General features: G+C 39.1%; 3 protein-coding genes and 1 pseudogene across 4 annotated transcripts in view; 3 read left to right on the forward strand and 1 right to left on the reverse strand.

Annotated features, from left to right (window-relative positions):
* The window catches only part of LOC106973003 (zinc finger protein 665-like), a 64237-nt gene extending 54924 nt beyond the window's left edge, over nt 1-9313 (forward strand). Inside the window, exon 4 of the mRNA XM_053210971.1 lies at nt 9124-9313. Coding sequence (XP_053066946.1) covers nt 9124-9308 — 185 coding nt within the window. The 3' untranslated portion in view covers nt 9309-9313. The remainder of the gene's footprint in view (nt 1-9123) is intronic.
* The window catches only part of LOC106972991 (zinc finger protein 677-like), a 433591-nt gene that overhangs the window by 81025 nt on the left and 325001 nt on the right, over nt 1-27565 (reverse strand). The gene's annotated exons all lie outside the window — the stretch shown is intronic.
* Nucleotides 9313-10310, forward strand: LOC113593308 (zinc finger protein 160-like; annotated as a pseudogene).
* Nucleotides 13088-27565, forward strand: part of LOC113593324 (uncharacterized) — a 36553-nt gene continuing 22075 nt past the window's right edge. Inside the window, exons 1-2 of one of the 2 annotated variants that reach the window (XM_053210974.1) lie at nt 13088-14190; nt 14417-14476. The gene's annotated coding sequence lies outside the window, so the exon portion shown is untranslated. The remainder of the gene's footprint in view (nt 14191-14416; nt 14477-27565) is intronic. The other variant, XM_053210973.1, reaches the window with a different exon arrangement.

Consider the following 27565-nt stretch of genomic DNA (forward strand, 5'->3'; position numbering starts at 1 on the left):
ACGTGGGGCTCGAACTCAGACCGCGAGATCATGACCTGAGCCAAAGTCGGATGCTTAACCGACTGCGCCACCCAGGCGCCCCACAATGGAAGCATCTTTGATCATAATTTGGTCTCTCGTCAATTCCTGAAATTGCTCAGGAGCCATAAAGATGAAATGGGTGTCTTGTTCTTCATAAGTCACCTCTCAAGCACAACCTAGTTTATGCTAATGAGGTGACTTTTGGAAATCCTGTAAAGATGGGGGGCTTTTTGCTAGGGGACACAGCCAAGTGATTGGAGGGTTGGAACTTTCAGTCCATCCCTGGACTTCTGGGAGAGGAAAGGGGCTGGAGATGGAGTTCAGCCAGCAGTGATCAGTGATTTAATCGATAATGCCTCTATAATGGAGCCTCCATAAAAACTCAAAAGGAGAGAGGTCAGAGAGCTTCTGGGCTGGTGACCAAGAGGAAATTTGTGGAGAGTGACCCATGTGGAGAGGACTCTGCACCCTTTCCTCTTGCCTTGCCCTACGTGTTCCAGAGTTACATCCTCTCGTGATGAACCAGTAATCTAGTAGGTAAAATGTTTCTTTGAGTTCTTTGAGCCAATCTAGCAAGTCAGACCCAAGGAGGGGGTTCATTGGAACTTCAGATCTATAGCTGGTCCGTCAGAAGCCTAGGTGTGACAACTTGGATTTACCATTAGCATCTGAAGTGGGGGCGGGTCATGTAGGACTCAGCCCTTAACTTGTGGGACCTCCAAATAGATAACATCAGGCTTGAGTTGAATTGTCAGAACTGAGTCAGAATTGTAGGATACCTAGCTGCTGTCAGAGCATTGTTTTTTGGTATGGGGACCTCCCTGCTCCCAGACCACGCACTGTGGAACTATACCCTTTTAGAGTTCTTATTTATTCTTAATACCAACCTATTATCAGATATATGATTTGCACATCTTTTCTTGTGTTCCATAGGTTGGCTTTAAGCTTTTGATTTGTGTCCTTTGGTGTGCAGGAGTTTTTGATTTTGATGTAGTCAGTTTATCCGATTGTACTTTTGTTGCCTGTGCTTTGGTGTTATATCTGGTAAATTATCGCAAAAAGTAATATCATGAAGCTTTTCCTCTGTTTTCTACTAGGAATTTTATTTTATTTTATTTTATTTTATTTATTTTATTTTATTTTATTTTATTTTTATTTTATTATTTTAATTTTATTTTGTCAGTTATTTAAATTGTTAGTTTAGTTAACATGCAGTGAAGTCCTGGCTTCAGGAGTAGATTCCTGTGATTCATCACTTACATACAACATCCAGTGCTTCTCTCAACAAGTGCCCTCCTCCATGCCTATCACCCACCTCCCCCGCTCCCCCCAGTCCCCCACCCCCTTCAACCCACAGCTTGATGTCTGTATTTAAGGGTCTCTTATGGTTTGCCTCCCTCTCCGTTTGTAAGTTATTTTTCCTTCCTTTCTCCCTTTCTGTTTAGTTTTTCAAATTCCACATATGAGTGAAATCATATATCTGTTTTTCTCTGATTGACTTATTTCACTTAGCATAATACCCTCCAGTTCCATCCACGTAGTTGCAAATGACAAGATTTCATTCTTTTTCATTGCCAAGGAGTATTCCATTGCATATATATACCACATCTTCTTTATCCATTCTTCAGTTGATGGACCTTTGGGCTTTTTCCATAATTTGGCTATTGTTGATAGTGCTGCTGTAAACATTGGGGTACATGTGCTCCTATGAATCAGCACTCCTGTATCTTGGGTCATAGGGTAATTCTATTTTTAATTTTTTGAGCAACCTCCACTTTGTGTTCCAGAGTGGCTGCACCAGTTTGCATTCCCACCAACAGTGAAAGTGGGTTCCCCTTTTTCCACATCCTCACCAACATCTGTTGTTGCCTCAGTTGTTAATTTTAGCCACTCTGACTGGTATGAGGTGGTATCTCAATGTGGTTTTGATTTATATTTCCCTGGTTATGAGTGATGTTGAGCATCTTTTCATGTGTCTGCCATCTGGATGTCTTCTTTGGAAAAGTATCTATTTATGTCTTCTGCCCATTTCTTCATTGGATTATTTGTTTTTTGAGTGTTGAGTTTGGTAAGTTCTTGATAGATTTTGGATACTATCCCTTTATCCTATATGTTATTTGCAAATATCTTCTCCCATTCTATCAGTTGCCTTTTAGTTTTGATGATTGTTTTCTTTGTTGTGCAGAAGATTTTTATCTTGATGAGGTCCCAGTTCATATTCTTTTTATTTCCCTTGCCCTCGGAGACATGTCAAAGAAGAAGTTGCTGTGGTCGAGACCAAAGAGGTTGCTGCCTGTTTTCCTCTAGGATTTTGATGGTCTCCTGTCTCACATTTAGGCCTTTCATCCATTTTGAATTTATTTTTGTGTATGATGTGAGAAAGTGGTCTGGTTTCATTCTTCGGCATGTTGCCGTCTAGCTCTCCGAGCACCATTTGCTAAAGAGACTGCCTTTTTTCCACTGGATACTCTTTTCTGCTTTGTTGAAGATTAGTTGGCCATATTTTTGTGGGTCCATTTCTCGGTTCTCTATTTTATTCCATTGGTCTATGTGTCTGTTTTTGTGCCAATACCATACTGTCTTGATGATTGCAGCTTTGTAATAAAATCTAAAGTGTGGGATTATGATGCCTCCTGCTTTGATTTTTCTTTTCAACAATACTTTGGCTATTTGGAGTCTTTTTTGGTTCCATACAAATTTCAGGATTGTTTGTTCTAATTCTGTGAAGAATACTGGTCGTATTTTGATTTGGATTGCATTGAATTTGTAGATTGCTTTGGATAGTATGGACATTTTAACAATATTTGTTCTTCCAATTCATGAGCATGGAATGTTTTTCCGTTTCTTTGTGTCTTCTTCAATTTCTATCATGAGCTTTCTATAATTTTCAATGTACAGATCTTTTATCTGTTTGGTTAGGTTTATTCCTAGGTCTTTTGTGGGTTTTCATGTAATTGTAAACAGGATCTATTCCTTGATTCCTCTTTCTGATGCTTAATTATTGGTGTATAGAAATGCAACTGATTTCTGTACACTGATTTTATATCCTGCAACTTTGCTGAATTCATGTATCAATTCTAGCAGTTTTTTGGAGTTTTTTGGGTTTTCTATGTAGAGTATCATGTCATGTCCGAAAAGTGAACATTTGGTCTTCTTTGCGAATTTGGATGCCTTTTTTTACTTCATTTTGTTGTCTGATTGCTGAGGCTAGGACTTCCAACCCTATGTTAAACAACAGTGGTGAGAGTGGACATCCCTGTTGTGTTCTTGATCTCGGGAAAGTTCTCAATTTTTCCCAACTGAGGAGGATATTAGCTGTTTGACTTTATTTATGGCTTTTATGATGTTAAGGTATGTTCCTTCTATCCTGACTTTCTTGAGGGTTTTTATTAAGAAAGGATACTATATTTTGTCAAATGCTTTTTCTGCATCTTTTGACAGAATCATATGGTTCTTATCCTTTCTTCTATTAATGGGATGTATCACATTGATTGATTTGTGAATATTGAACCAGCCTTGCAGCCAGCAATGAATCCCACTTGATCATGCTATCAATGCTTTTAATGTACTGTTGAATTCGATTTGCTAATACCTTGTTGAGAACTTTTGCATCCATGTTCATCAGGAATATTGGCCAGTCATTCTCCTTTTTAGTGGGTTCTCTGGTAGGAATCAAGATAATGCTAGCTTCATAGAATGAGTCTGGAAGCTTTCCTTCCATTTCTATTTTTTGGAACAGCTTGAGAAGAATAGGCATTAACTCTGGTTTAAATGTCTGGTAGAATTCCCCTGGGAAGCCATCTGGCCCAGGACTCTTATTTGTTGAGGGATTTTTGATAACCGATTCAATTTCTTTGCTTGTTATGGTCTGTTCAGATTTTCTGTTTATTCCCATTTGAGTTTTGGTAGTGTATGAGTGTCTAGGAATTTGTCCATTTCTTCCAGGTTGTCCACTTTGTTGGCATATAATTTTCCATAATATTCTGTAATAATTGTTTGCATTTTTGTGGTGTTGGTTGTAATCTCTCCTCTTTCATTCTTGATTTTATCTATTTGGGTCCTCTGTTTTCTTTTTGAGAAGTTTGGCTAGGGGGTTATCAGGTTTTTTTTTTATATATTACTATTTTTTTTATCAGTTTTGTTTATTCTTTCAAAAAACCAGCTCTTAGATTCCTTGATGTGTTTTACTGGTTGGTGGTTTTTTTTTTTCCCCCCAATATATATTGTTTATTTCTGTTCTATTTTATTTCTTCTGCTGGCTTTGGGTTTTCTTTGCTGCTTTCTAGTTCCTTTAGGTGTGAGGCTAGGTTCTGTATTTGGGACCTTTCTTAGATAGGTCTGTACTGCAATGTATTTTCCTCTTAGGATGGCCTTGCTGCATCCCAAAGGGTTTGTACTGTCCTTCTTTCATTTTCATTTGCTTCCATATATTTTTAAATTTCTTCTTTAATTTCCTGGTTGACCTGTTCATTCTTTGGTAGGAGGTTCTTTAACCTTCATGTATTTGGGGGCTTTCCAATTTTTTTCTTGTGGTTGATTTCAAGTTTCATAGCGTGATCTGAAAATATTCATGGTATGATCTCAATATTTTTATACTTGTTGAAGGCTGTTTTGTGATCAGTATGTGATCTATTTTGAGAATGTGCCATGTGCACTCGAGAAGAATGTGTATTCTGCTTTAGAATGAAAAGTTCTGAATATATCTGTTAAGTTCATCTGGTCCAATGTGTCATTCAGAGCCACTGTTTCCTTATTGATTTTCTGCCTAGATGATCTGTCCATTGTTGCAAGTGGAATATAAAAGTCCCCTACAATCATGATATTATTATCTATATATTTATTCATGTTTGTGATTAATTGATTTGTATATTTGGATGCTTTCACATTGGGGACATAAACATTTACAATTGTTAGCTCTTCTTGATGGATAGACCCCTTAATGATGATACAATGCCTTTCTTCATCTCTTGTTACAGTCTTTGTTTTAAAATCCAATTTGTTTGATATAAATATGGCGACCCTGGCTTTCTTTTGACATCCAGTAGCATGATAGATGGTTCTCCACCCCCTCACTTTCAATCTGCAGATGTCCTGAGGTCTAAAATGAGTCTCTAGTAGGCAGCATATAGATGGATCTTGCTCTTTTTCTTTTTTTAATCCATTCTGATACCCTATGTCTTTTGATTGGGGCATTTAGTGCATTTGCATTCAGAGTAATTATTGAAAGATATGGATTTAGTGTCATTGTGTGTTCTGTAGGTTTCATGCTTGTGATGATGTCTCTGGTGCTTTGTAGTCTTTGCTGCTTTCCATTCAGAGTTCCCCTTATGATCTCCTGCAGGGCTGGTTTAGTGGTCATGGACTCCTTTAGTTTTGTTTGGGAAAGCCTTTATCTCTCCTTCTATTCTGAATGACAGCCTTGCTGGATTCTTGGCTGCATATTTTTCCTATTCAACACATTGAATATTTCCTGCCACTTCCTTCGGGTCTGCCAAGTTGCAGTGGACAGGCCCGCTACTACCCTTTTGTGTCTACCCTTGTAGGTTAAGACCCAGAATTCTCTCTCTGTCTTTGTATTTTGCCAGTTTCACTATGATATGTCATGGTGTTAACCTGTTTTTTATTTTGAAGGTAGTTCCCTGTGCCTCCTGGACTTGGATGTCTGTTTCTTTCCCCAGATTAGGGAAGTTGTCAGCTATAATTTATTCAAATAAACCTTCTGCTCCTTTGTCTGTCTCTTCCTCTTCTGGAACTCCTATGATACAGGTATTATTTTATTTTATTGAATCACTTAGGTCTCTAATTCTCCCCTCGTGGTCTAGTAATTTCTTTTCCCTCTTTTTTTCAACTTTGTCATTTTCCATAATTTTATCTTCTATCTCACTTATTCTCTCGTCTGCTCCTTCATCCTTGCTGTCACTGCATCTAGTTTATTTTGCATCTCATTTACAATATATCTTAATCCATCATGACTATTTCATAGGTCTTTGATCTAGGCAGCAATAGATACTCTGCTGTCTTCTATGTGTTTTTCAAGCCCAGCTATTAGTTTTATGACTGTTATTCTAAATTCTTGTTCAGATATATTGTTTATATCCAGTTTGAGCAATTCTCTATCCTTTATTCCTGGAAATTCTTTTGAGGAGAATTCTTCCATTTCATCATTTTGGGTCACTTTCTGTCTTTTACATCTTTCAATGGCTTGTTATGTGTCCTGCACCTGCAAGTACTACCATATTAGAAAGGAGTCATACACTGTCCAGGACCTGGCACTTCAGCAAGTGTTTTTGAGGTGTGTTGTGTCTACCCTGTTGTTACATCTTTGGCTGTTCTATCCCACTGCTTGGAGTGGTGGATTGTTTGGACCTTCCACCAGGTGTGCTTTGATTTGTTCATTGAAGTAATCCAGAAAAAAGGAAAAAAAGAGCACATGAACCTTATCCCATACAAAGAGCAAAATGAAAGGGGCAGGGGGAAAAAAAAAGCCAGACAGAGAATCAAAGAAACTATAAGGCTTAATCCAGAGAGAGAGGAAAATAAAGACGAAAGAGATACAGAAAAGGTGTAAAAAGAATAGAATAAAAATGCCTGGTTAAACAAATGAACACCTAGAACAGAAAGAAAAAAAGGATGTATATATATATGTGTGTGTATGTGTGTGTATATATATATATATGTACTTATATGTATATACACTTTTATGTGTAAACACATGCACATACATATATATGTATATATAAATATATAAAAAATAAGAATTGACCAAAAATGAAAGCAGAAACTATGAGCCTGATTCCAAAGGGAAGAAAAAAAAAATCAGAGGGTATAAAGTAAAAGAAGGGAAGAGAGAAGGAAAGAAAAGAAAAAAAAGAATATTTAAAACAAACTAGACTAACATATAAAACCACAGGACAGTTGTCTGTTGGTGCCTGGGATCAGTGGCTATGCTGATCTCGAGGATAGACTATCTGGTTTGGTTAGTGTCGGCCCTACTCTGGTAGAAAAGCCGTTATCAGGCATGGAGGGGTGGGGTTTGGTGCAAGTGGGTCCTGCCTCCACTGGGGGCCTCTGTCCTGTTCCCTGAAACTCCATTGTGTTGGAGATGGGGGGGAAATGGCGACACCCAATTCTCTCCTCCCCAGACTGGATGTTTCAAACCATGCTAGTCAGGCAGCCCTCATAGGGTAGCATGGGCAGTCTGCCTGCCCCGCTCCACAGTCCTGTGTACCTCCTAGGCTCTCAGCTGGGATGAAAACCTGGTGACTGAAAGGATCCTGTACCACGTGGACCTGTTCTGGGGTAATACCATCCAGGCACCCCTAGAATATTTTATTTATTATTGTTTATTGTGATTTACGATGATGATCTTTTATCATGTTTTATGCAATAGAACTGACATGCATCACTTGTTAATAGTGTGAAATGCCTATTCTTCGTGGGTAAAGATAATTTTATAACAGGTATTTATAAAATTTAGTTTGGTAAACATTGTTTTATTAAATTCTTCATTTTCTCAATGCTATATTTATTTTGCAATTCTGGATTCTCATTTATTTAGATTATCCATCAGATAAGCTTGGTTTGGATTACTTACCTTTGTAATATACTATCTGTCCTGCAGCATTTATTTATATGACATATACAGAAAATTATGTATAATACTTTTTTCTCATCGGTTATGAGAAATGTATTTACTGCCAATTGGTATGTGCTTTGGGGTCATGGTGGAAAAATACTGTATCTTAGAACATATGTGGACAAGGATGTGGAGAAAAAGGAACCCTTTTGTACTGTTGGTGTGAATGCAAATTGGTACAGCCACTGTGGAAAAGAGTATGAAGGTTCCTCAGAAAGTTAAAAATAGAGCTACCTGGGGTGCCTGGGTGCCTCAGTCAGTTGAGTGTGCGACTTTGGCTCAGGTCACGATCTCATGGTTTGTGGGTTTGAGTCCCATCTCAGACTGGGCTTTGCACTGACAACTCAGCCTGAAGCCTGCTTCTTATTCTTTGTATCTCTCTCCCTCTCCCCCTCCCCTGCTGGTACTCTGTGACTCAAAAATGATTAAACGTTAAAAAAAAAAAAAAAAGATATCATACAATCCCATTATCACACTAGTGGGTATTTACCCAAACATTACAAAAACACTAATTCAGAGGGATACATGTACCCCTATGTCAGTAGCATTATTTACAATAGCCAAATCATGGCAGCAGCCCAGGTGTCCATTGGTAGATGAATGGGTAAAGAATATGTGGTATATATATACAATGGCATATTACTCAGCCATAAAAGAATGAAATCTTGCCATTTACAACTACATGGATGGAGCTAGACAGTATAATGCTCAATGAAATAAGTCTGTCAGAGAAAGACAACCATATGATTTCACTCGTATGTGGAATTTAAGAAAGAAAACAAACAAGCAAAGGGAAAAAAGAAAAGACAAACCAAGAAACACTTTTTTTTAAAGCTTATTTATTTTAAGAGATAGAATCCCAGGCACACTCCACACTGTCCGTGCAGAGCCCGATGCAGGGCTCAAACTCACAAACCATGAGATCATGACCTGAGCTGAAGCCAGGCACTTAACCCACCGAGCCACCCAGGCACCCCAAGAAACAGACTCTTAACTATAGAAAACAAAGCAATGGCACCAGAGGGGAGGTGGGTGGGCCATGGTTCAAGAGGTGATGAAGACGAAAGAGCACACGTGCCCTGATGAGCCCTGGGCGATGTGTGGAAGTGCTGAGTCACTTTATTGTACCCCTGAAATTAACAGAACACTGTATGTTAACTATACTGGAATTTAAAAGGAAAGAAAAATACCCTTTCTTTGAGAGCTAACATAATTTTGTACAGTGTGAATGTTTTTGTCATTGGGTGTTTGAAACCAGGCTATCCTGAGATTAATTTGTATTACAGATGAGCACTCTTTAGTAAAAAATCCTGTTCCTTTAGGTATTCCTAAAATTTTGGAGATCATGGAAAAGCTTTATGACTGTGCTCAGTACAAGTATTAATTTTATTGTTATATGTTGAGAACATTACATTCGTTTGCTAACTGTAATTAACAGGATACCTCTGGCTCTTTATATTTTGTAGATGTTTCTCCTACACATGTGATCAAGAAATTACAACCAAACGAGTATAGTAATACAGGAGAAGTATTTCAGGCAATGATGTTGGAAGGGCACAAAGGCCACGAAATCAAAGATTTTTGCTTCAGGGAAATCCAGAAAAATGTGTATGACTTTGAGTGGCAGTGGAGAGATGATGAAATAAATTAGAGACATGCCTGTAACCCGTAAATGTAGCCTCACTGATAGAAGAGATCAATCTGGTACGAGGGATGCAGGAAACAAGCCTGTTGTAAATAGGCCTGGATTAAGCTTTCAGGATGAATGGCATGTGTTTCATACTGAAGGGAAAATCTATGAATGTAATCAAGTTGATAAGCAGGTCAACACTGGTTCCTCAGTTTCACCACTTCAAGAAATTTCTCCTAGTGTCCAAACCAACATTTCTAATAAACATGGGAGTGATTTTATTCAGCCTTCGACACTAACTAACACATGATGAGAAATCACATGGGGAAAAACCTTACAAATGTCACGACTGTGGCAAAACCTTTAATCAGGGTTCACACCTCAGCATACATCAGATAATTCATACAGGAAAGAAACCATATAAATGTCATGTATGTGAAAAGCTCTTCAGTCAAAATTCACACCTTGCAAATCACCAGAGAATACACGCTGGACAGAAACCTTACAAATGTAACGGGTGTGGCAAAGCCTTTAGTGTACGTTCAAGCCTAACAAACCATCAGCTAATCCATACTGGAGAGAAACCTTACCAATGTAGTGAATGTGGCAAGGCTTTTTGCCAGAGTTCAAAACTGGTAAAACATCACAGAATTCATAGCAGAGAGAAACCACACAAATGTAATGAGTGTGGTAAAGCTTTTATTCAAAGTTCAAACCTGGTTGACCATCAGAAAAGTCATACTGGATAGAAACCATATAAATGTACTGAATGTGGCAAGGCCTTCAGGATTCACCAGAGAATTCATGCTGGAAAGAAACCTTTCAAATGCCATGTGTGGCAAAGCATTTACTCAGGGCTCACACCTCACTAAACATCAGATAATCCATACTGGAGAGAAACCTTACCGATGTAATGAATGTGGCAAAGCCTTTACCAAGCGTTCACACCCTAGGCATCATGGGAGAAATTATACTGGAGAGAAGTCATATCCACGTGTTGAATGTGGCAAAACCTTTCGGTAATGGTCTGACATCAGGATTCACCAAAGAATTCATGCTGGACAGAAACCTTTCAAATGTAATGAGTATGGAAAAGCCTTTACTCAAGGCTCACACCTCAGTACACATCAAATAATCCATACCAGAGAGAAACTTTACAAGTGTAATGAGTGTGGCAAGGTCTCCAGTCAAAATTCACACCTTATAAATCCCTGGAGAATCCATACAGGCGAGAGACCTTTCAAATGTAAGGAGTGTGGCAAATCCTTCAGCATCCATGCAAGTTTAAATAAACATCAGGTAATCCATACGGGCGAGAGACCTTACAAATGTAATGAGTGTGGCAAGGCTTTTATCACGGGTTCACACCTTAGACTTCATGAGAAAATTCATTCTGGAGAAAAAACATACAAATGTATTGAATGTGGCAAGGCTTTTAGACAATGGTCTGACCTCAGGATTCACCAAAGAATTCATCCTGGAGAGAAACCTTACAAATGCCATGAGCGTGGCAAAGCCTTTACTCGAGGCTCACCCGTCACCAGTCATCAGATAATCCATACTGGAGAGAGCCTTATAAATGTACTGAATGTGGCAAGGCTTTTAGGTATTGCCTTAAACTCAGGGTTCACCAAATCATTCATATTTACAAATGCAACAAATGTGGCAATGTTTTAAATTAGTACTCTTCACTGGATATGAGTAAATATCCTGGAGAGAAACCACACAGATGTATGGTTTCTTGTGTGTGACAAGGATTTTACCCAAAGATCAAAAGTTCGGGAACATACTAGAGCATATACCTTATAAATGCAATGAGTGTGGCAAAGCTCTTAGCTTGAGTTCCAAGTATTTTGCAACAGGAATCGATGTTGAAAGGAAACCATGTAAGTGTTTGTGGCAGAGCCATTATCCAGTCCTTGCAGAGAAATCACAGAAAACTAATGTGCGTGCTAAGGCTTTTGCCCCAAGGCCAAAATATCAGAGGATTTATATTGAAGAGGCACCTTACAAATGGAAATAATGTCATAAGGCTTTCATTAAATGCTCACACCTTTGGAGTAATGAGAGAATTTATGCAGGGAAACTATACCAAATATGCTGAATGTGGAAATACCTTTAAGAAACTGTGCGTCCTTAGGATTCACCAACAAATTGGTACTGGGGAGATTCCTTGCAAATCCTTACAAATATGATATTTTGACCAGTTCACAGAACAGACCACACATTAGAGAATCCAGGAATAATAGGATCCGACTGGAATAACTAGGACTTTAGATCTCGGAGATTAACCTGAAATGTTCCACACTGCATGATAATTATATCAAAAATTGTTAAAACTCCTATATCATGGGAACAAGGACATGTGTGGAAGTAGCTCATGATTTTCTGTGTATAAGATACTTACCTGAGTTTTCTTGAAAAGGCTATATTTTATGAGTTTGAGTTACATTTTATTTATGAGTTTCACCCTCAAGTTTGAAATCTGTTGATCTTAAGCCTTTCCTGATGGTCTCTGAGGAGCAGTCATAAGATGAAGGGGCCTACTTCATTGTGTGTGACCCATTCATATCCGTGTTCCCTGGAACAGCAAGGACACGGAGTTGTCAAATTTAATTTTGTGTGAATTTGCATGGGGTAGGGGCAGAGAATAATGCAAAATCACCCTTGAGGTTGTCATGCATGTTATGATCAGGGCACTCTTCTCTAGATGAGTTACAGGGACTGACCTTTTCATGCAATGATGGTGATAGTTTGTTTGCTAGGGACGGATTATGTGGTAGAAACAATGCAGGGGAAGATAGTAATAGCTGTGCGATACTATCAATGACAAACTGATGGATCATTAATGCCATTCCTTTTTTTTTGGAAAATGAAGGGAGCAGTTATCTGAGAGGGCAGTTGAATCCAGAGAACCAGAACAGTATGTTCATGATTCATAGTTAACTCCTGCCATTACATTTTGCTACTATTTTCTGCAGGATGTATCACAAGTCTCACGTTTTCATTAATAAAGTTTAAATAATTTTTCCCCATAACCCTGAAGGAGTCATGTTCTTTTTCTAACAGTTTTATCCCAATTCTATAGAGTACTTTGTAACACATACTAACAACCTTTAGGCTCTCAAGGTTGAAGAAACCTATAATAATTTCCTTCCAGGATGGAATTAAAGAACAGTTTGAGGATTATATACTTAAACTTTGCATTTGAGTTCTTCTCTCCATACTTTGCTGCAGGATATTTATGTAGTTACAATGAAATGCCACAGCAGTGCAAGTTCAAGATTCTGATCCCCTAAAACCTGCTCCCATTCATGAATATGCACCATATGATTCTACTTCATGTGTTTTGTGCCCAAATAAAACCCATGGTTTGCACCATGATGTAAACAAAATGAAAATAGGAACATAGTACACATGAAAAATTCGGAAATAAAATAATTTCAGAAATAAGGCCAAAAATAATCGTTTTGAGCTCGGAGCACTAAAGAAATAATTTAGAATGGACAATATACAATGGGAACATTTATTTCATAGTTAAACTAGAAATTTCAAATATTCATTGCCTAACACATTTTTTGTTAACTTCCACTTGTGGCCATCCACTGGAACAGATGGAACCCTAACCAAAGTTGGGTTTGGATATCGAGACTAGGGAGAGCACAGACTTCCAAGCTGGTCAAAAAAAAAAAAAAAAAAAAATGGCTTGAGGGAACAGGAAATGGTGAGTGGTTTGGTGTGTTTTGGGTGGTGACTGGGTGGAGCTGGGGGGAGGATGCCTTCTGTGGTTTGAACTTCCGGCTGATACCAAAGGAAGGAGCACCAGGCTTTTCTCTCAGCTTGGGCAGGTGGGCAGAACAGATGTGGTGGTGAGGCTTAAAAGGTGTCAGTCATCAGCCACCAAAAAATGGATACTCTTTAGTAATACACTGAATATGTAGTCTTGAAACTCCTGATTTCTTGGTTGGGAAAGACAAACTTTTCTTCATGCTAATTTGTTACATTCCTTTTCCTTCTGTACACCTAGATTCCATTGTATGATGTGCTTGTTGATATGCTTATAGAATACTATTTAGATAAATTGCCTTAAGATATTTTTATGCTAGCTTAATGAAGATGTTTGGAAATGTTTATTAGATCATAAATGTTACTAAACAATTTTATTAGAACAATTTTCCAGAGGATTTTAAAATGTGAATTTCAAAGTATGGTCTTGAACAATTCATTCCATGGCTCATTTTCAACTGTAGTAAAACTTCTTTTTTTTATACAATTTTCCCTTGCCATTATCTTTTCTTTCCACACGTTGTGACCCAGATTGTATGTTTCATTTACATTTTTTTCCCAGTTTACACCAAGGGGTACATAAGTCAGGGGGTTGTTGGGAGACTCTTGTGACGTGAAAAATGCATATGAGATGGTGACAGGTACAAAGTAGATGCTAAATCTGAAGAGTTCCTTCAGGTCTTGAGTGAAATAACTTGAAACATCTTAACTGTAGTAGTTGGCTGTGGTCTGGTGCTTGGAAATCAAGTGTGTGGAGGTTAACAAGCACACAGTGAAGTAAATGAAAAATAATGATGAATAAGATAGAAAGTCCCCACGATTCCAACCCCAGTGTCTGACAAGGAGATGATCTGCATTGCCAGTTGCCTGGAGGCCATTCTGCCATTTCCCAGTGACTGATTCTTGTCTTCAGAGCCACAGGTCCCTGCACTGGAACGTGGGCTCATATTTCTTTTCCTTTTTCTTTTCTAAGCAATCATACATGGTATTGTTTTTAAGTAGGTTTCATGCCCAGCTCAGAGCCCAATGGACGGCTTCAACTGCTGACCCTGAAATCAAGACCTGAGCTGAGGTCAAAAGTCAGACACCTAACCAACTGAGCCACCCAGGCACCCCGGTATTGTACTTTTAATTTCAGGTTCAAGGTGTAAATTGCTAGTATATAGAAATGCAGTGGATTTTTGCATGCTTCTGTGTTCTGGCACTTTGTAAATTTTCGTTCTTCTAGAAATTTTTGTACGTTCCTTTGTATTTTCTATACATACCACTTCAAAAATATTCCTGTTGATGCTGTGACAAATTACCATAGCCTGAATGACTTTAACAAATCTATTCTCTTACAGTTCTGGAGGCGAAATGTGTAAAATGGATCCATAGCGCCGTGCTCCGTCTGGATATGCCAGGTCAGATTTTGTTTCCTTACCTAACCATGTCTGGAGGCCACTTATATCCTCTGCCTCATGGTGGTCCCCTTCCTCCCTCTTTGAAGCCAGCAGGATAGCATCTTCAAACGTGTTTACCTCTGTCGTCACTTCACCAACCTTTACATAAGTAACTCTACCTGCATCCTTCTTATAAGTCCCTCGGGACCATATCGCATTTACCAGATCATCCAGGATAATCGCCCACCTCATGATCTTCACCAGAGCACATCTGCAGACTCCCTTACGACATTTACAGTAACACTCCCATGTGATAGGCACGAGGACTTGGCCATCCTTTGGGATGAGTATGTTATCCAGCCTAACACAACCATGATGGCTTCTGCAAGTAACTACTATTTTATCTTCCTTTTCTCTCGTTATCACTTTTGTTTACTCCTCTTCTGTCACTGACTAGAACTTCTACTAACATGTCAAATATCAGTGTGGAGAGTGGACATCCTTGCCTTGTTTCCAGTCTCTGAAGAAAAGCATCCAGTCTTTCACCATTAGGGATGAAGCTTGCTGTAAGTTTTTTGCAGGTGTTCTTTACTGAGTGTAGGAAGTTTCCCTCTGTTCCTAGTTTTCTGAAAGTTTAGATCATAAATAGGTGTTGAATTTTGTCAAATGCTCCTCTGTATCAATTGACAGGATCCTGTGATTTTTCCTGTCCAGCTTGTTAATATGATGGCTCATACTGCTGGAATTTGAAACTGCATTCTGTCCCCCAAATAAACCCATTTGGTCATGGTGCACAATTCTTTCTGTGTATTGCTGACTTCCACTGTTAATAGTTTGCTAAGAATTTTTGCACCTTCGTTTGGGATTTCTCTGGTGGTTATCTCCCCCTGCCCCCTTAATGTTTTTGTGTAGTTTGGGTATTATGCTAATACCGGCCTCATACGGTTAGTTGGGTAAAGTATTCACTCTTCTATTTTCTGAGAGAAATTGTGTAGAATTCCTGTTAATTCTTTGTAGGTTTGATAGAATTGTCTAGTGTTGGTGTTGTGACTTTGTTGTACTAATATTTGTTAAGTAGGGTCCTAGATGTCAGATGGTGAGCCATGGTTCAACAAGAGATTGTAAGAGAAAGTGAAGTAGAGAAGTTTATTAGTCACAGATCATGGGGGAGCTATTCTGCACACCTATGTGGGTTGTGTGAAGAGATTAAGGCAGGGTATAGGCAGAACTCTTAGGGCAGGACCAAGGGCACATGGCTTTATTAGGGCCCCTCAATGGAATGCTTTAAGATTCTAGGCTAAGGCTGCAATGGTCAATTCAAACCAAACAGAGCAGGGTTTTGGTAAGCTTTTGGAGGTGTGTGTGTGTGGGGGGGTCTTATCTAAAGGGGACAAGGGGAAGATCCTGGGAGATGGGGGAGAATGCTTATCATAGGGATGATTGGGAGAGTCCTATCTTGACATTTGCTTCTGACTGCGTGGGCTCTTACTAGGGTATGTGCTCAAGGGAATGGCTAGTATCAGTTCAAGTTCCCTACAGACCACCTGGCCACACAGAATGGATGCTGAGGCACCAGTATTAGCTAAACTCTCAACATTCACTGTATGTGCCTGTAGGTGTATTTTGGGGAGGCAATTTTAAGATTACAAACTTACTCTGCAATTCAAGTCATTCCTATCATTTGTTTCACATGGGTGATTTGTGGTAAGGTGTACCTTTAGAGGAATTGGTCCATTTCACCTAAAGTTTCAAGTATTTGTATGTAGAGTTTTGTATTAATCCCTTACTACCCTGTTGATGTCTCCAGGTTCTAGAGTAATATTCCCTGTTTAATTTGTTAGGAGGAATTTGTGTTTTCTCTTATATTCTTTGGTAGTTTTACTAGTGAGTCATGAACTTTATTGACTTTTTCAGTGAACTGCCTCTTTGTTTTATTTTCTCTACTGTTTTCCTTGGTTCAATTTTACTTATTTTTGCTCTTGTCTTTATTATTTCCTCTGCTTCATTTGTGGTTTTTTTCTCTTCTGATTTCTTACTGCAGTTTAGATTTTTCTTGGATATTTTCCTTCTTTTCTAGTTATAAACATTGAGTACTATCAGTTTCCCTCTCAGTACTGCTTTAGTTGAACCCCGCAGATAATGACATGTTGTATTTTCATTTTCTTTCAGCCTGTGTATTTCCCTTGAGTCTTTGTCTTCTTCCTGTGGATTATTTGGAAGGTATGTTGTTCAATTTCCAAGTGTTTGGAGATTTTCCTGTTTTCGGTTTTTGTTTTGTATTTGGATTCCACTGTGGGCAGTGAACATACTCTATGATTCTGTTCTTTTAAATTTGTTGAAGGGTGTCTTAGGACCTAGGATATGATCTTTCTTGGCATATGTTCTTTCTTTCTTTTTTTTTCTTAATTTACATGCAAGTTAGATAGCATATAGAGCAATAATGAATTCAGGAGTAGAATCCAGTGATTCATCCTCTATGTATAACACCCAGTGCTTATCCCAACAAGTGTCTTCCTTAATGCCCCTTACCCATTTAGCCCATCCCCTTACCCACACCCCTTCCAGCAATCCTCAGTTCTCTATATTTAAGAGTCTATTATGTTTTGTCCTCTCCCTGTTTTTATATTTTTGCTTTCCTTCCCTTATGTTCATCTGTTTTGTCTTTCATCAATATTTGTCTTTCTTTGACTAATTTTGCTTGCATGGTACCCTCTAGTATCTGGTTCCATCCACGTTGTTGCAAATGCAAGATTTCGTTCTTTTTCTTTGCCGAGTAATATTCCGTTGTGTGTGTGTGTGTGTGTGTGTGTGTGTGTGTGTGTGTGTGTGTGTGGGCTCTATCCATACTTTGGCTATTGTTGATAATGCAGCTATAAACATTGGGGTGAGTGTGCCCCTTCAAAATAGCACATCCTTATCCCTGGGGTAAATACCTAGTAATGCAATTTCTGGGTTGCACGGTAGTTTCTATTTTTAATTTTTTGAGGAATCTCCATACTGTTTTCCAGAGTGGCTGCACCAGTTTGCATTCCCACCAGCAGTGCAAAAGTGCACTGAGTTACCTGAGTTGTTAACGTTAGCCATTCTGACAGGTATAAGGTGACATCTCATTGTGGTTTCGATTTGAATTTCCCTGATGATGAGTGATGTTGAGCATTTTTTCATGTGTCTGTTAGCTCTCTGGATGTCTTCTTTGGAAAAGAGTCTATTAATGTATTTTGTCCATTTCTTCACTGGATTATTTGTTTTTTGGGTGTTGAGTTTGAAAAGTTCTTTATACATTTTGGATACTAACCCTTTTTCTGGTAGGTCATTTTGCAAATATCTTCTCCCATTCCATCAGTTGCCTTTTAGTTTTGCTGATTGTTTCCTTCCCCATGCAGAAGATTTTATCTTGATGAGGTCCCCCTAGTTCATTTTTGCTTTTGTTTCCCTTGCCTCCAGAGAGGTGTTGAGTAAGAAGTTGCTGTGGCCGAGGTCAAAGAGGTTTTTGCCTGCTTTATCCTCAAGGATTTTGATGGCTTCCTGTCTTGCGTTTGAGTCTTTCACCTATTTTGCTTTTATTTTTGTGTATGGTGTAAGAACGTGGTCCAGGTTCATTTTTTTCTGCATGACACTGTCCACTTTTCCCAACAGCATTTGCTGGAGACTGCCTTTATTCTATTCATATCATTTTTTGCTGTGTCAAGATTAGTTGGCCATACATTTGTGGGTCTATTTCTGGGTTCTCTATTCTGTTCCATTTGATCTATGTGTCTGTTTTTGTGTCAGTACCATAGTGTCTTGATGATTGATTACAGCTGTGTAATACAACTTGAAGACCAGAATTGTAGTGCCTCCAGCTTTGGTTTTGTTTTTCAACATTGCTTTGGCTATTTGGGCCTTTTCTGGTTCCATACAAGTTTTAGGATTGTTTGTTCTAGCTCTGTGAAGAATATTCGTGTTATTTTGATAGGGATTGCATTGAGTATATAGATTGCTTTGGGTAGTGTTGACATTTTAACAATATTCTTCCAGTCCATGAGCATGGAATATTTTTCCATTTTTTTGTGTCCTCAATTTCTTTCAATAAGCTTTCTATAGTTTTAAGTATACAGATTTTTCACTCTTTTGTTAGGTTTATCTTAGGTATTGTATGGTTTTTGGTGCAATTGTAAATGGGATCGATTCCTTGATTTCTTTTTCTGTTGCTTCATTATTGGTGTATAGAAATGCAACTGATTTCTGTGCATGGATTTTACATCTTAGGACTGCTGAATTCATGGATCAGTTCTAGCAGTTTTGGGGTAGAATCTTTTGGGGTTTCCATATAGAGTATCATGTCATCTGTGAAGAGTGAAAGTTTGACCTCCTCCTTGCCAATTTGGATGCCTTTTATTCCTTTGTGTTGTCTGATTGCTGAGGCTAGGACTTCTAATACTATGCTGAATAATAGTGGCAAGAGTAGACCTCTCTATCTTGTTCCTGACCTTAGGGAGAAGGCTCTCAGTTTTTCCCCATTGAGGATGATATTAGTGATGGGTCTTTTGTATGTGGCTTTTATGATCTTGAGTTACTATCCTTCTATCCCTACATTCTTGAGGTTTTTTATCAAGTATTTTCTCATATGCTTTCTCTGCATCTATTGAGAAGATCATGCGGTTCTTGCCCTTTCTTTTATTGATGTAATGTATCACATTGATTGATTTGGGGATATTGAACCGGCCCTACATCCCAGGTATAAATCCCACCTGGTCATGGTGAATAAGTCTTTTAATGTATTGTTGGATCTGGTAGTATCTTGTTCAAAATTTTGACATCCATGTTCATCAGGGATATTGGTCTGTAGTTCTCCTTTTTAGTGGGGTCTTTGTCTGTTTTGGAATCGAGGTAATTTTGGCCTCATACAATGAGTTTGGAAGTTTTCCTTCCATTTCTACTTTATGGAACAGCTTCAAAAGAATAGGTGTTAACTCTTCCTTAAGTGTTTGGTAGAATTCCCTTGCAGAGCCATCCATCCCCAAACTGTTGTCTTTTGGGAAATTTTTGATTACTAATTTATTTTTGTTACTAGTTATGGGTCTGTTCAAATTTTCTATTTCTTTTTGTTTCAGTTTTGGTAGTGTATGTGTTTCTAGGAATTCTTGCATTTCTTCCAGATGGCCCAACTTATTGGCATGTAATTGCTTATAATATTCTCTTATTATTGTTTGTATTTCTGCAGTGTTGGTTGTGATTTCTACTGTTTCATCATTGATTTTATTTATTTGGGTCCATTCCTTTTTCTTTTTGATCAAACTGGCTTAGGGTTTATCAAGTTTGTTAATTCTTTCAAAGGACCAGCTCCTGGTTTCACTGATCTGTTCTACTGTTTTTGTTTTTTTTGTTTTTTGTTTTTTGGTTTCGATAGCATTGATTTCTGCTCTAATCTTTATTATTTCCTGTCTTCTGCTGGTTTTGGGTTTTATTTGCTGTTCTTTTTCCATCTCTTTAAGGTATAAGATTAGGTTGTGTATCTGAGACCTTTCTTCCTCCTTTAGGAAGGCCTGTATTGCTATATACTTACCTCTTATGACTGTCTTTGCTGTGTCACAGAGGTTTTTGGGCTGTGGTGTTACCATTTTCATTGACTTTTTAAATTTCCTCTGTAACTTGGTTACCCCCTTCATTCTTTAGAAGGATGTTCTTTAGTCTCCAAGTATTTGTTGTCTTCCCAAATTTTTCCTTGTGGTTTATTTCAAGTTTCATAGCATTTGGTCTGAAAATATGCATGGTATGATCTCGATCTTTTTATATTTGTTGAAGGCTGATTTGCGTTTCCAGTATGTGATCTATTCTGGAGAATGTTCCATGTGCACTCGAGAAGAATGTGTAATCTGCTACTGTAGGATAAAATGTTCTGAATATATCTGTGAAGTCCATCCAATCCAGTGTGTCATTCAAAGCCATTGTTTCCTTGTTGATTTTATGTTTAGATGAACTGTTCATTGTTGTAAGTGGGGTGTTGAAATCCCTTACTATTTTGGTATTATTGTCAATGAGTTTCTTTATTTTTGTGAGTAACTGATTTATATATTTGGGGGTCTCCACGTTGGGGGCAAAAATGTTTACAATTGTTAGGTCTTCTTGGTGGAGATACCCCTTAGTTATAATACAATGCCCTTCTTCATAAAGACTGCCCTTCTTGTTACAGTCTTTATTTTAAAATCTAGATTGCTGATATAAGTATGACTATGCCAGCTTTCTTTTGGTAACCATTAGCATAACAGATGGTTCTTCACCCCCCTACTTTGAATCTGAAGGTGACTGTAGGTCTAAAATACGTCTTTTGTAAACAGCATATAGATGGATCTTGTTTTCTTATCCATTCTGTTACCCTGTGTCTTTTGATTGGAGAGTTTAGTCCATTGACATTTAGAGTGAGTACTGAAAGATAAGCATTTATTGCCATTGTGTTGCCTGTAGCGTTGGACTTTCTGCTGGTGTTCTCTGGTTGTTTCTAGTCTTTGTTGCTTTTGGTCTGTTGTGGTTTGTCTTTTTCCACTCAGAGAGTCCCCCTTAAAATTTCTTGCAGGGCTGGTTTAGTGGTCACGAACTCCTTAGTTTTTGTTTGGGAAACTCGTTATCTCTCCTTCTATTTTGAATGATAGCTTTGCTGGATAAAGAATTCTTGGCTGCATATTTTTCTGATTCAGCACATTGAATATATCCTGCCACTCCTTTCTGGCCTGCCAAGTTTCTGTGGATAGGTCTGTTGCAAACCTGGTCGGTTTTCCCTTGTAGGTTAAGGACTTTTTTTTCCCTTGCTGCTTTTATGATTCTTTTCTTGTCTATGCATTTTGTGCATTTGAATATGATATGCCTTTTGATGGTCGTTTCTTTTTTTTAATCTAATGGGAGTTCTCTCTGCTTCCTGGATTTTGATGTCACTGTGTTTCCCCAGGTTAGGAAAGTTCAGCTAGGATTTGCTCACATAAACCTCTACCGCTTTTTTTCTCTCATCTTCTGGGACCCCTACGATTTGAATGTTATTCCTTTTTAATGAGTCACTGAGTTGTCCAATTCTTATATTGTGTTCTCTTGCCTTAGTTTCCCTCTTTTTGTTTTCTTCTGCTTCATTATTCTCCATAAGTTTGTCCTCTGTATTGCTGATTTGCTGCTCTGCTTCATCCATCCTTGCCGCCATGGCATCCATTTGAGGTTGCTTCTCAGTCACAGCAATTTAAATTTTATCCTGACTAGATTTTACTTCTTTTATCTCCACAGAAAGGGATTTTTTTTTTCATTCCCAGCTAGTATTCTTATTATGATTCTAAATTCTGGTTCAGACATCTTGCTAATATCTGGTATGATTAAGTCCTTGGATGTCATTTCTTTCTGTTCTTTCTTTTGGAGTCAATTCCTTCGTTTGGTCATTTTGGAGGAAAAAAAGATTTAATAAATTTTTTTAAAAATAAAAAATTAAAACCACCACAAAAAAAACAATCAAGTAAAGCATGCTAGATCCTAGGTGTGTTTGGTCTTGTTGTTGAAAGAAGCTTGATAGAGTAGACAAAAAATGGAAGGAAAAGAAAAGGGAAAAAAAAGTTGGAAAACATTTGAAACTTTAAAAATACGAATACAATAAAATAGAATGAAATGAAATGATGAAAGTAAAATAGAATAAAAAATTTACAAAAGAAATATATTAGGAGAAAAATAAAAATCTTTTTTATAAAAATGGAAAATAAAAATGAATTTTTTTCTGTATTCAAGGGTAAGAAAAAGAAAATTGAATAGACTAGTGCACAGAATGAAATACAAATGAAATTATATCCAGTTTCCCCAAGAAGTCAAACTATGAAGCACTTTATAGTCCGTACACTAACCAGGCAGAGACTTGTGGTGTTCATCTAGAGCATTGTTGGCACAGTTGACAGGACTTGGTCTGACGGCTCTGTTCTCCACTAGATGGCGCTGCTTAGCTTACTGGGGTGGATCCTTGTGCATGTACGTGCATGTGTGGGATAGTTGAAAATGGCATTACCCAACTACCCATTCTCTAGCATAAGAACTCTGTGCTCTTGCCAAGGGGCAATCAAGCAACCCTCTTTGTCTCCAGCTTCCTTACATTGCCTGCTTCTACACTGTCTGTGACCAAAATGTCAAGCTGCCAGGTAGCACCTCCCTCCCAAATTTCATCTCCAACTGGCCTGTGTTTCCAAACCCCTCAATTCTGAGGGCCCCTGTGGCTTGGACCTGCTCTGACCCTCTGGGGAAGGGTCTCACCAAGCAATGGCATGTGCCGGCCTGCCCCTGGGGATGCTTCCCCGACCATGCCACTGCAGAGGCCCAGAATCTGCCACCGGGTGCCAGCCCACCCCCAAAAAAGTTCCCACGATTGTGTAGCAGCAGCATTTCAGGGATTATGGTAAATCACAACACACACCTGGCACCAGACTTCACCACCCCTAACGTCCTGGTTGCAACACCAGCAAACGTGGCTGTTCTTTTGGGTCTGTTAGGACCTTTGCCTCTGGGGAGGCTCCAGGGCCTCTATCAAATGTCTCCTCACCAGGGGAACTGCCTCTCCCAGTGTGGCCTGAGGACCCCGAGGAACTCACTGTATGCTCCTGGAGATTCATGCTTCCCACCAAGCACTGCCAGGTACCCAGCCTCGGAGTTTCTGACTCTGCACTCCCTTTTATAGAGTCTTAATTGTATTTAAACCCTCTCCTTTCTCCTTTCTCCCTTTCTTGTTCAGTCCCTTGTTTCCACTCGTTCTCTTTCTCTCTAGCTGCTTTGCAGGGTGGGGGGGGGGTAGTACATTTCCTATACTCTCCCCACTTTCTCCGTCCTCTCTCTGCCAGCAAAAACTTCTCCCTACCCTCCACGCGTTCTTTCTCCCCCAGTTCACTTCTCCATGCTGCATACCTGCTGAGTTCTGTGGCTCAAGTTATGCAGATTGTTGTGCTAATCCTCAGGTCAATTTTCTACATGTGCAAAATGGTTTTGTGCTGATCTAGTTGCATTTCAGGGATGAGAGAAGCAGAAAACTTGAATGCTGCTCTGCCATCTTGGCCCCTCCTGGCATATGTTCTTGGGGGAAAAATATGTAATCTCCTGTGTTTGGGTGGTATTCTAAAAATGTTGATGAGGTCATGTGACTTGATGGTGTTGTAGAGTTCATAGGTGTCCTTCTGACTTTCTGTCATTGTTCTATCAATTATCGAGAGAAGTCTCGAGCTGTAATTGTCAATTTATTTCTCCTTTCAGTTCTATGAGTTGATCATCAACATACTTTACAGCTATTCTTTGGTGCATATACACTCAGGAGTGCTAAGTCACCTTGTTTGACCCTTTTATCATGTAATTTTCCCCTTTTTACTGAGTAATTTCATTTTTTCTGAAATCTATTTTATCTGGTGTTAATATAGACATTCCTGCTTTCTTTCCATTGAGGTTTACATGGTATAAGTTGTACTATTCTGTAGATATTGGGGTTCAGATAATTGTTTCATGTATGAAGCTGTACTGTGCATTGTGAGGCATTTAGCAGCATCACTGGCCTGTACCCACTAGATTCCAGTAGAACCACTGCAATGATGACATTAAAAATGTCCCCAGACCTTTGCAAATGTTCCCAAGGTGGGGGGATTGTTATCACCTCTTTATATCAATTCCACCAATATGGAGCTCAGGAAAGCAAAAGATACTACCATGCCACTTTGTTCTCAGCTGCATTGAACACAGTATTCCAAGAAAGACCTGGTGTCAGAAGTGAATGAGCTGATTTGCAAGTAGGATTTAAGGACTTAACTGTGCCTCATCGCCAGCCGGAAAAACTTAGCATTAATAAATACTTGGAGGATCAAGGGCAAGTTAAAATTCAAAATCATGGCAAAGTCTACATGAAAGACATGGCCCTAATCAGTGCCCTTTGATGTAACCTACAGTTGACTAAAGTAGATCCGATGGGATTGCTTCTCTTGGACAGGATGAGTTAGTGAACAGAAAGCACAAGTGTGGCTCTACTAGAGGGGCCGAGAGGCTCAATGACCCTGGAATAAATATGAAGAGCATGGCATGCCTAGCTAAATATGGTGGGTGTAGCTAATAAAAAATGTAGCTGTTTGGTGACACATAAAGTGCTGTTTAAAAAATATTGTGCTGTCCACCTTGGGCCAAGTTTGCACCATAAGGAAATTGGGATCATGCAATAATGTTTGGAAATGTACATTATGATGGGAAGGAAGTCACTGGGGAAAATGACTGGTTGTACAAGGAAGGCAGGGTTTTTGACACTTCAGCAGATGTAACTATATGAAGTCAAGAACAGTGAAACACAAAGGACTAGATGGCTATTCTCAGGGGAAAAGCAGGAACCTAGGAAAGGATTGTTCCTTATTCCTGCCCCTCTCTGTTTGCTGTGGACCAGAGACTGCTGGGTCCCTCCTTTCCTTTTCTTTTCTGAGTGGGAGAGTTTATTGACGTTTTTTGTGTTCCGCCATAATGTGTTAGGAGTGAGGACTCCACGTAAGGCTCTCAACCAAGAGGTATCTCACGAGACTGTTGTGAGACCCTCCCGTGTGACTGTAGTCATGTTTGGGTAGAATTTGTTTCTTCATTTGGGACAAACGTAAGTGTATTTTGTGTGAATACAAAGAAGGGATAAATGATTTCTGATAGAAGTTGCACTGTCATACATTGTAATATTTCCAATTAATTACCACCCTCTTGTGAGATTGTATGTCTCTGCTCTTTGATATCAAGCTTGGCCATTTGACTTACGCAACCCTTCCTTCTTGTTGAGGGGACTACACTTCTTTCTCAGTTTATAGCCACCTTGACTAATGTGGTATGAGTAGAACGGCATATTTTAAGTGTAACAGAAGCTTTAAATCTTTGTTTGCTCCTTCTAACCCTCTCTTCTCTCTGGGACAAGAATGGTTATGTCCCACATACTGAAGTTCTACCCTGAATCCCAGACTCAAATGACAGAACCAAGCAAGAGGTGAATAATGATAGAAGTGATATGAGGAAGAAATAAATGTTTGTTTTTGTAAGCCCAGGAGAATTCAGGGATATTTGTTACCATAGAAAACCCTTCTAGAAAGCTGACTGGTACTTTGTGACCTTTTCTTTTCTCCTTACCCATCTTAACTACCCAAAGTCATTGTCTCGAGTAATTGTACCACCTTTGAAATCACATTTTTGGTTATTCCCTTCCTATGTTACTACCCTCATATCTGCCATTTTATATTCTCTACTTCCATTAAAATATCCATTTATTTTTAATTTTATTGCTTTAATTTTGTAAGTTTATTTATTTCGTGAGAGAGCTCATGCACGCGTGGGGTAGGGGCAGAGACAGAGAGAGGGAGAGAGAAATTTAGCGGAGCTCCATGCTCTGTTCAACCAACTCTGCCACCCAGGTGCCCCCATTTATTTTACTGTATCTAGAAATACATTGCCCTTTACAATCCAACTACCCTCAGTGGACTATGTGTTCTCAGTTACAACATTTTCAACTGGTTTATCATAATCAAATGTTTATAAATAACCTCAAGAACCTTGCCGTCTTCACTGTCCTGCTTCACCTAAGTAAGCCTCAGAACTGCATGAGCTCACTTAGGAGGAGGATCACACTCCTTGGCAAACACCCAAAGCAAACAAACAAACAAAAAGGAAGAGTCTTTGGCTTAGGTGTTCTGTGGCTAACCCTTTTCCAAGGACGTGGTCTTCAGTTTCTCCCGCTGTGGTGGCAAATTATGAATGTTCTGCTTTCATTTTCATTCACTTCAGGCTACATTCTCATTTCTTTCTCTATGTCTTCTTTGTCCCAGGGTTAGTCACAAGGAGGTCATTATTTTCCAAGTATTTGTGGATTTTCCAGAGGCTTTTCTATTAGTGATTTCTATCATAATTCCATGATGGTCATACACATATTTTGTGTGATGTGAATTCTTTTAAAATTTAGCGAGACAAGTTTGATGGCCCAGAATATGGTTTCTGTTGGTAAAGTACTGTGTGCACTTTTAAAGATTGTGTTTAATTCCCTGGTTAGGTGGAGCGTTCTTATGAATGAAAAAAATCAGTATTTCTCCTGTGTAGGGAAAAAAATCTGTTTTTTTCCTCTACTGTGTGCTTCTATCCTGTCTCCCTCACTACTCACACAGAAGACTTCACTTCTGACACTCCTGGTCACAAATACGTGGAGGGTTTCCCCCACCAACAAGCAGTCTCCGACACCAGCTGGTTTCCTACCATTCACCTCAACTGTGACACCCTCTCCCTGGATGCCCCTCCACACACTCCAGCCACCAGGTGCAAGTCCAGGCTGATGCACATGCTTCTGCAAACTGGTCTAGATCAGAGGTGCCAACAACCCCCTCATTGTCTTTGACCAACCTGCTAGAGCCCCTCACAGAACTCAGGAAAACACATTTACCAGTTTATTACAGGCTATGATACAGGATACGGATGGACAGTCAGATGAAGAGACACACGGGATGAGGTCTGGGAAGGTCCTCAGTGCAAAAGCTTCTGTCCCTATGGAGTTGGGGTGTGTCACCTCCTGGAGTGGCAGTGTTCACCAGCCTGAAATCTCTCTGAACCTCCAGCCATTGGGCTTTTGAGGAGACTTCCTCATATACACACGACCAGTCATTAACTCCATTTCCAGCCCAGGTCCTCTCTCTGGAGGATGAGGGGATAGGGCTCAAAATCCCGTTTATAATCATGGCTTGGGCTTTCTGGTGAGCAGCCCCACCCAAGGAGCCCACACAGGAGTGGACTCATTATAACAAAAGATGCTGCTGTTAACCTCGTCATTTAGGAAATACAAGGACGTTAGGAGTTCTGTGCAGGAGCCAGGCGCGGAAAACAATACATAATTTTTCTTTTATCTCACAGTTTTCTGTAAATGTCAATTGGGGCAGTTTCCTTGATAGTCATGTTACAGTCGCCAAGGTACTGATTTTGTCTACTTGTTCTATTATGGAGAGAAGAAGCGTGGAGATCTCTGTGATTGTGGATTGTTCTGCCATTATGGTCCTCTCTGTTTTCTCAGGGGTTCTGCTACCAGGTGCATAGTTTAGGATTCTCATGTTATTTTGTTGAATGTATCCCTTTATGATTGTGAAATAGATT

This window comes from Acinonyx jubatus, chromosome E2 (genome assembly GCF_027475565.1).
Source record: "Acinonyx jubatus isolate Ajub_Pintada_27869175 chromosome E2, VMU_Ajub_asm_v1.0, whole genome shotgun sequence".
In the NCBI taxonomy this organism is placed as follows: domain Eukaryota; kingdom Metazoa; phylum Chordata; class Mammalia; order Carnivora; family Felidae; genus Acinonyx; species Acinonyx jubatus.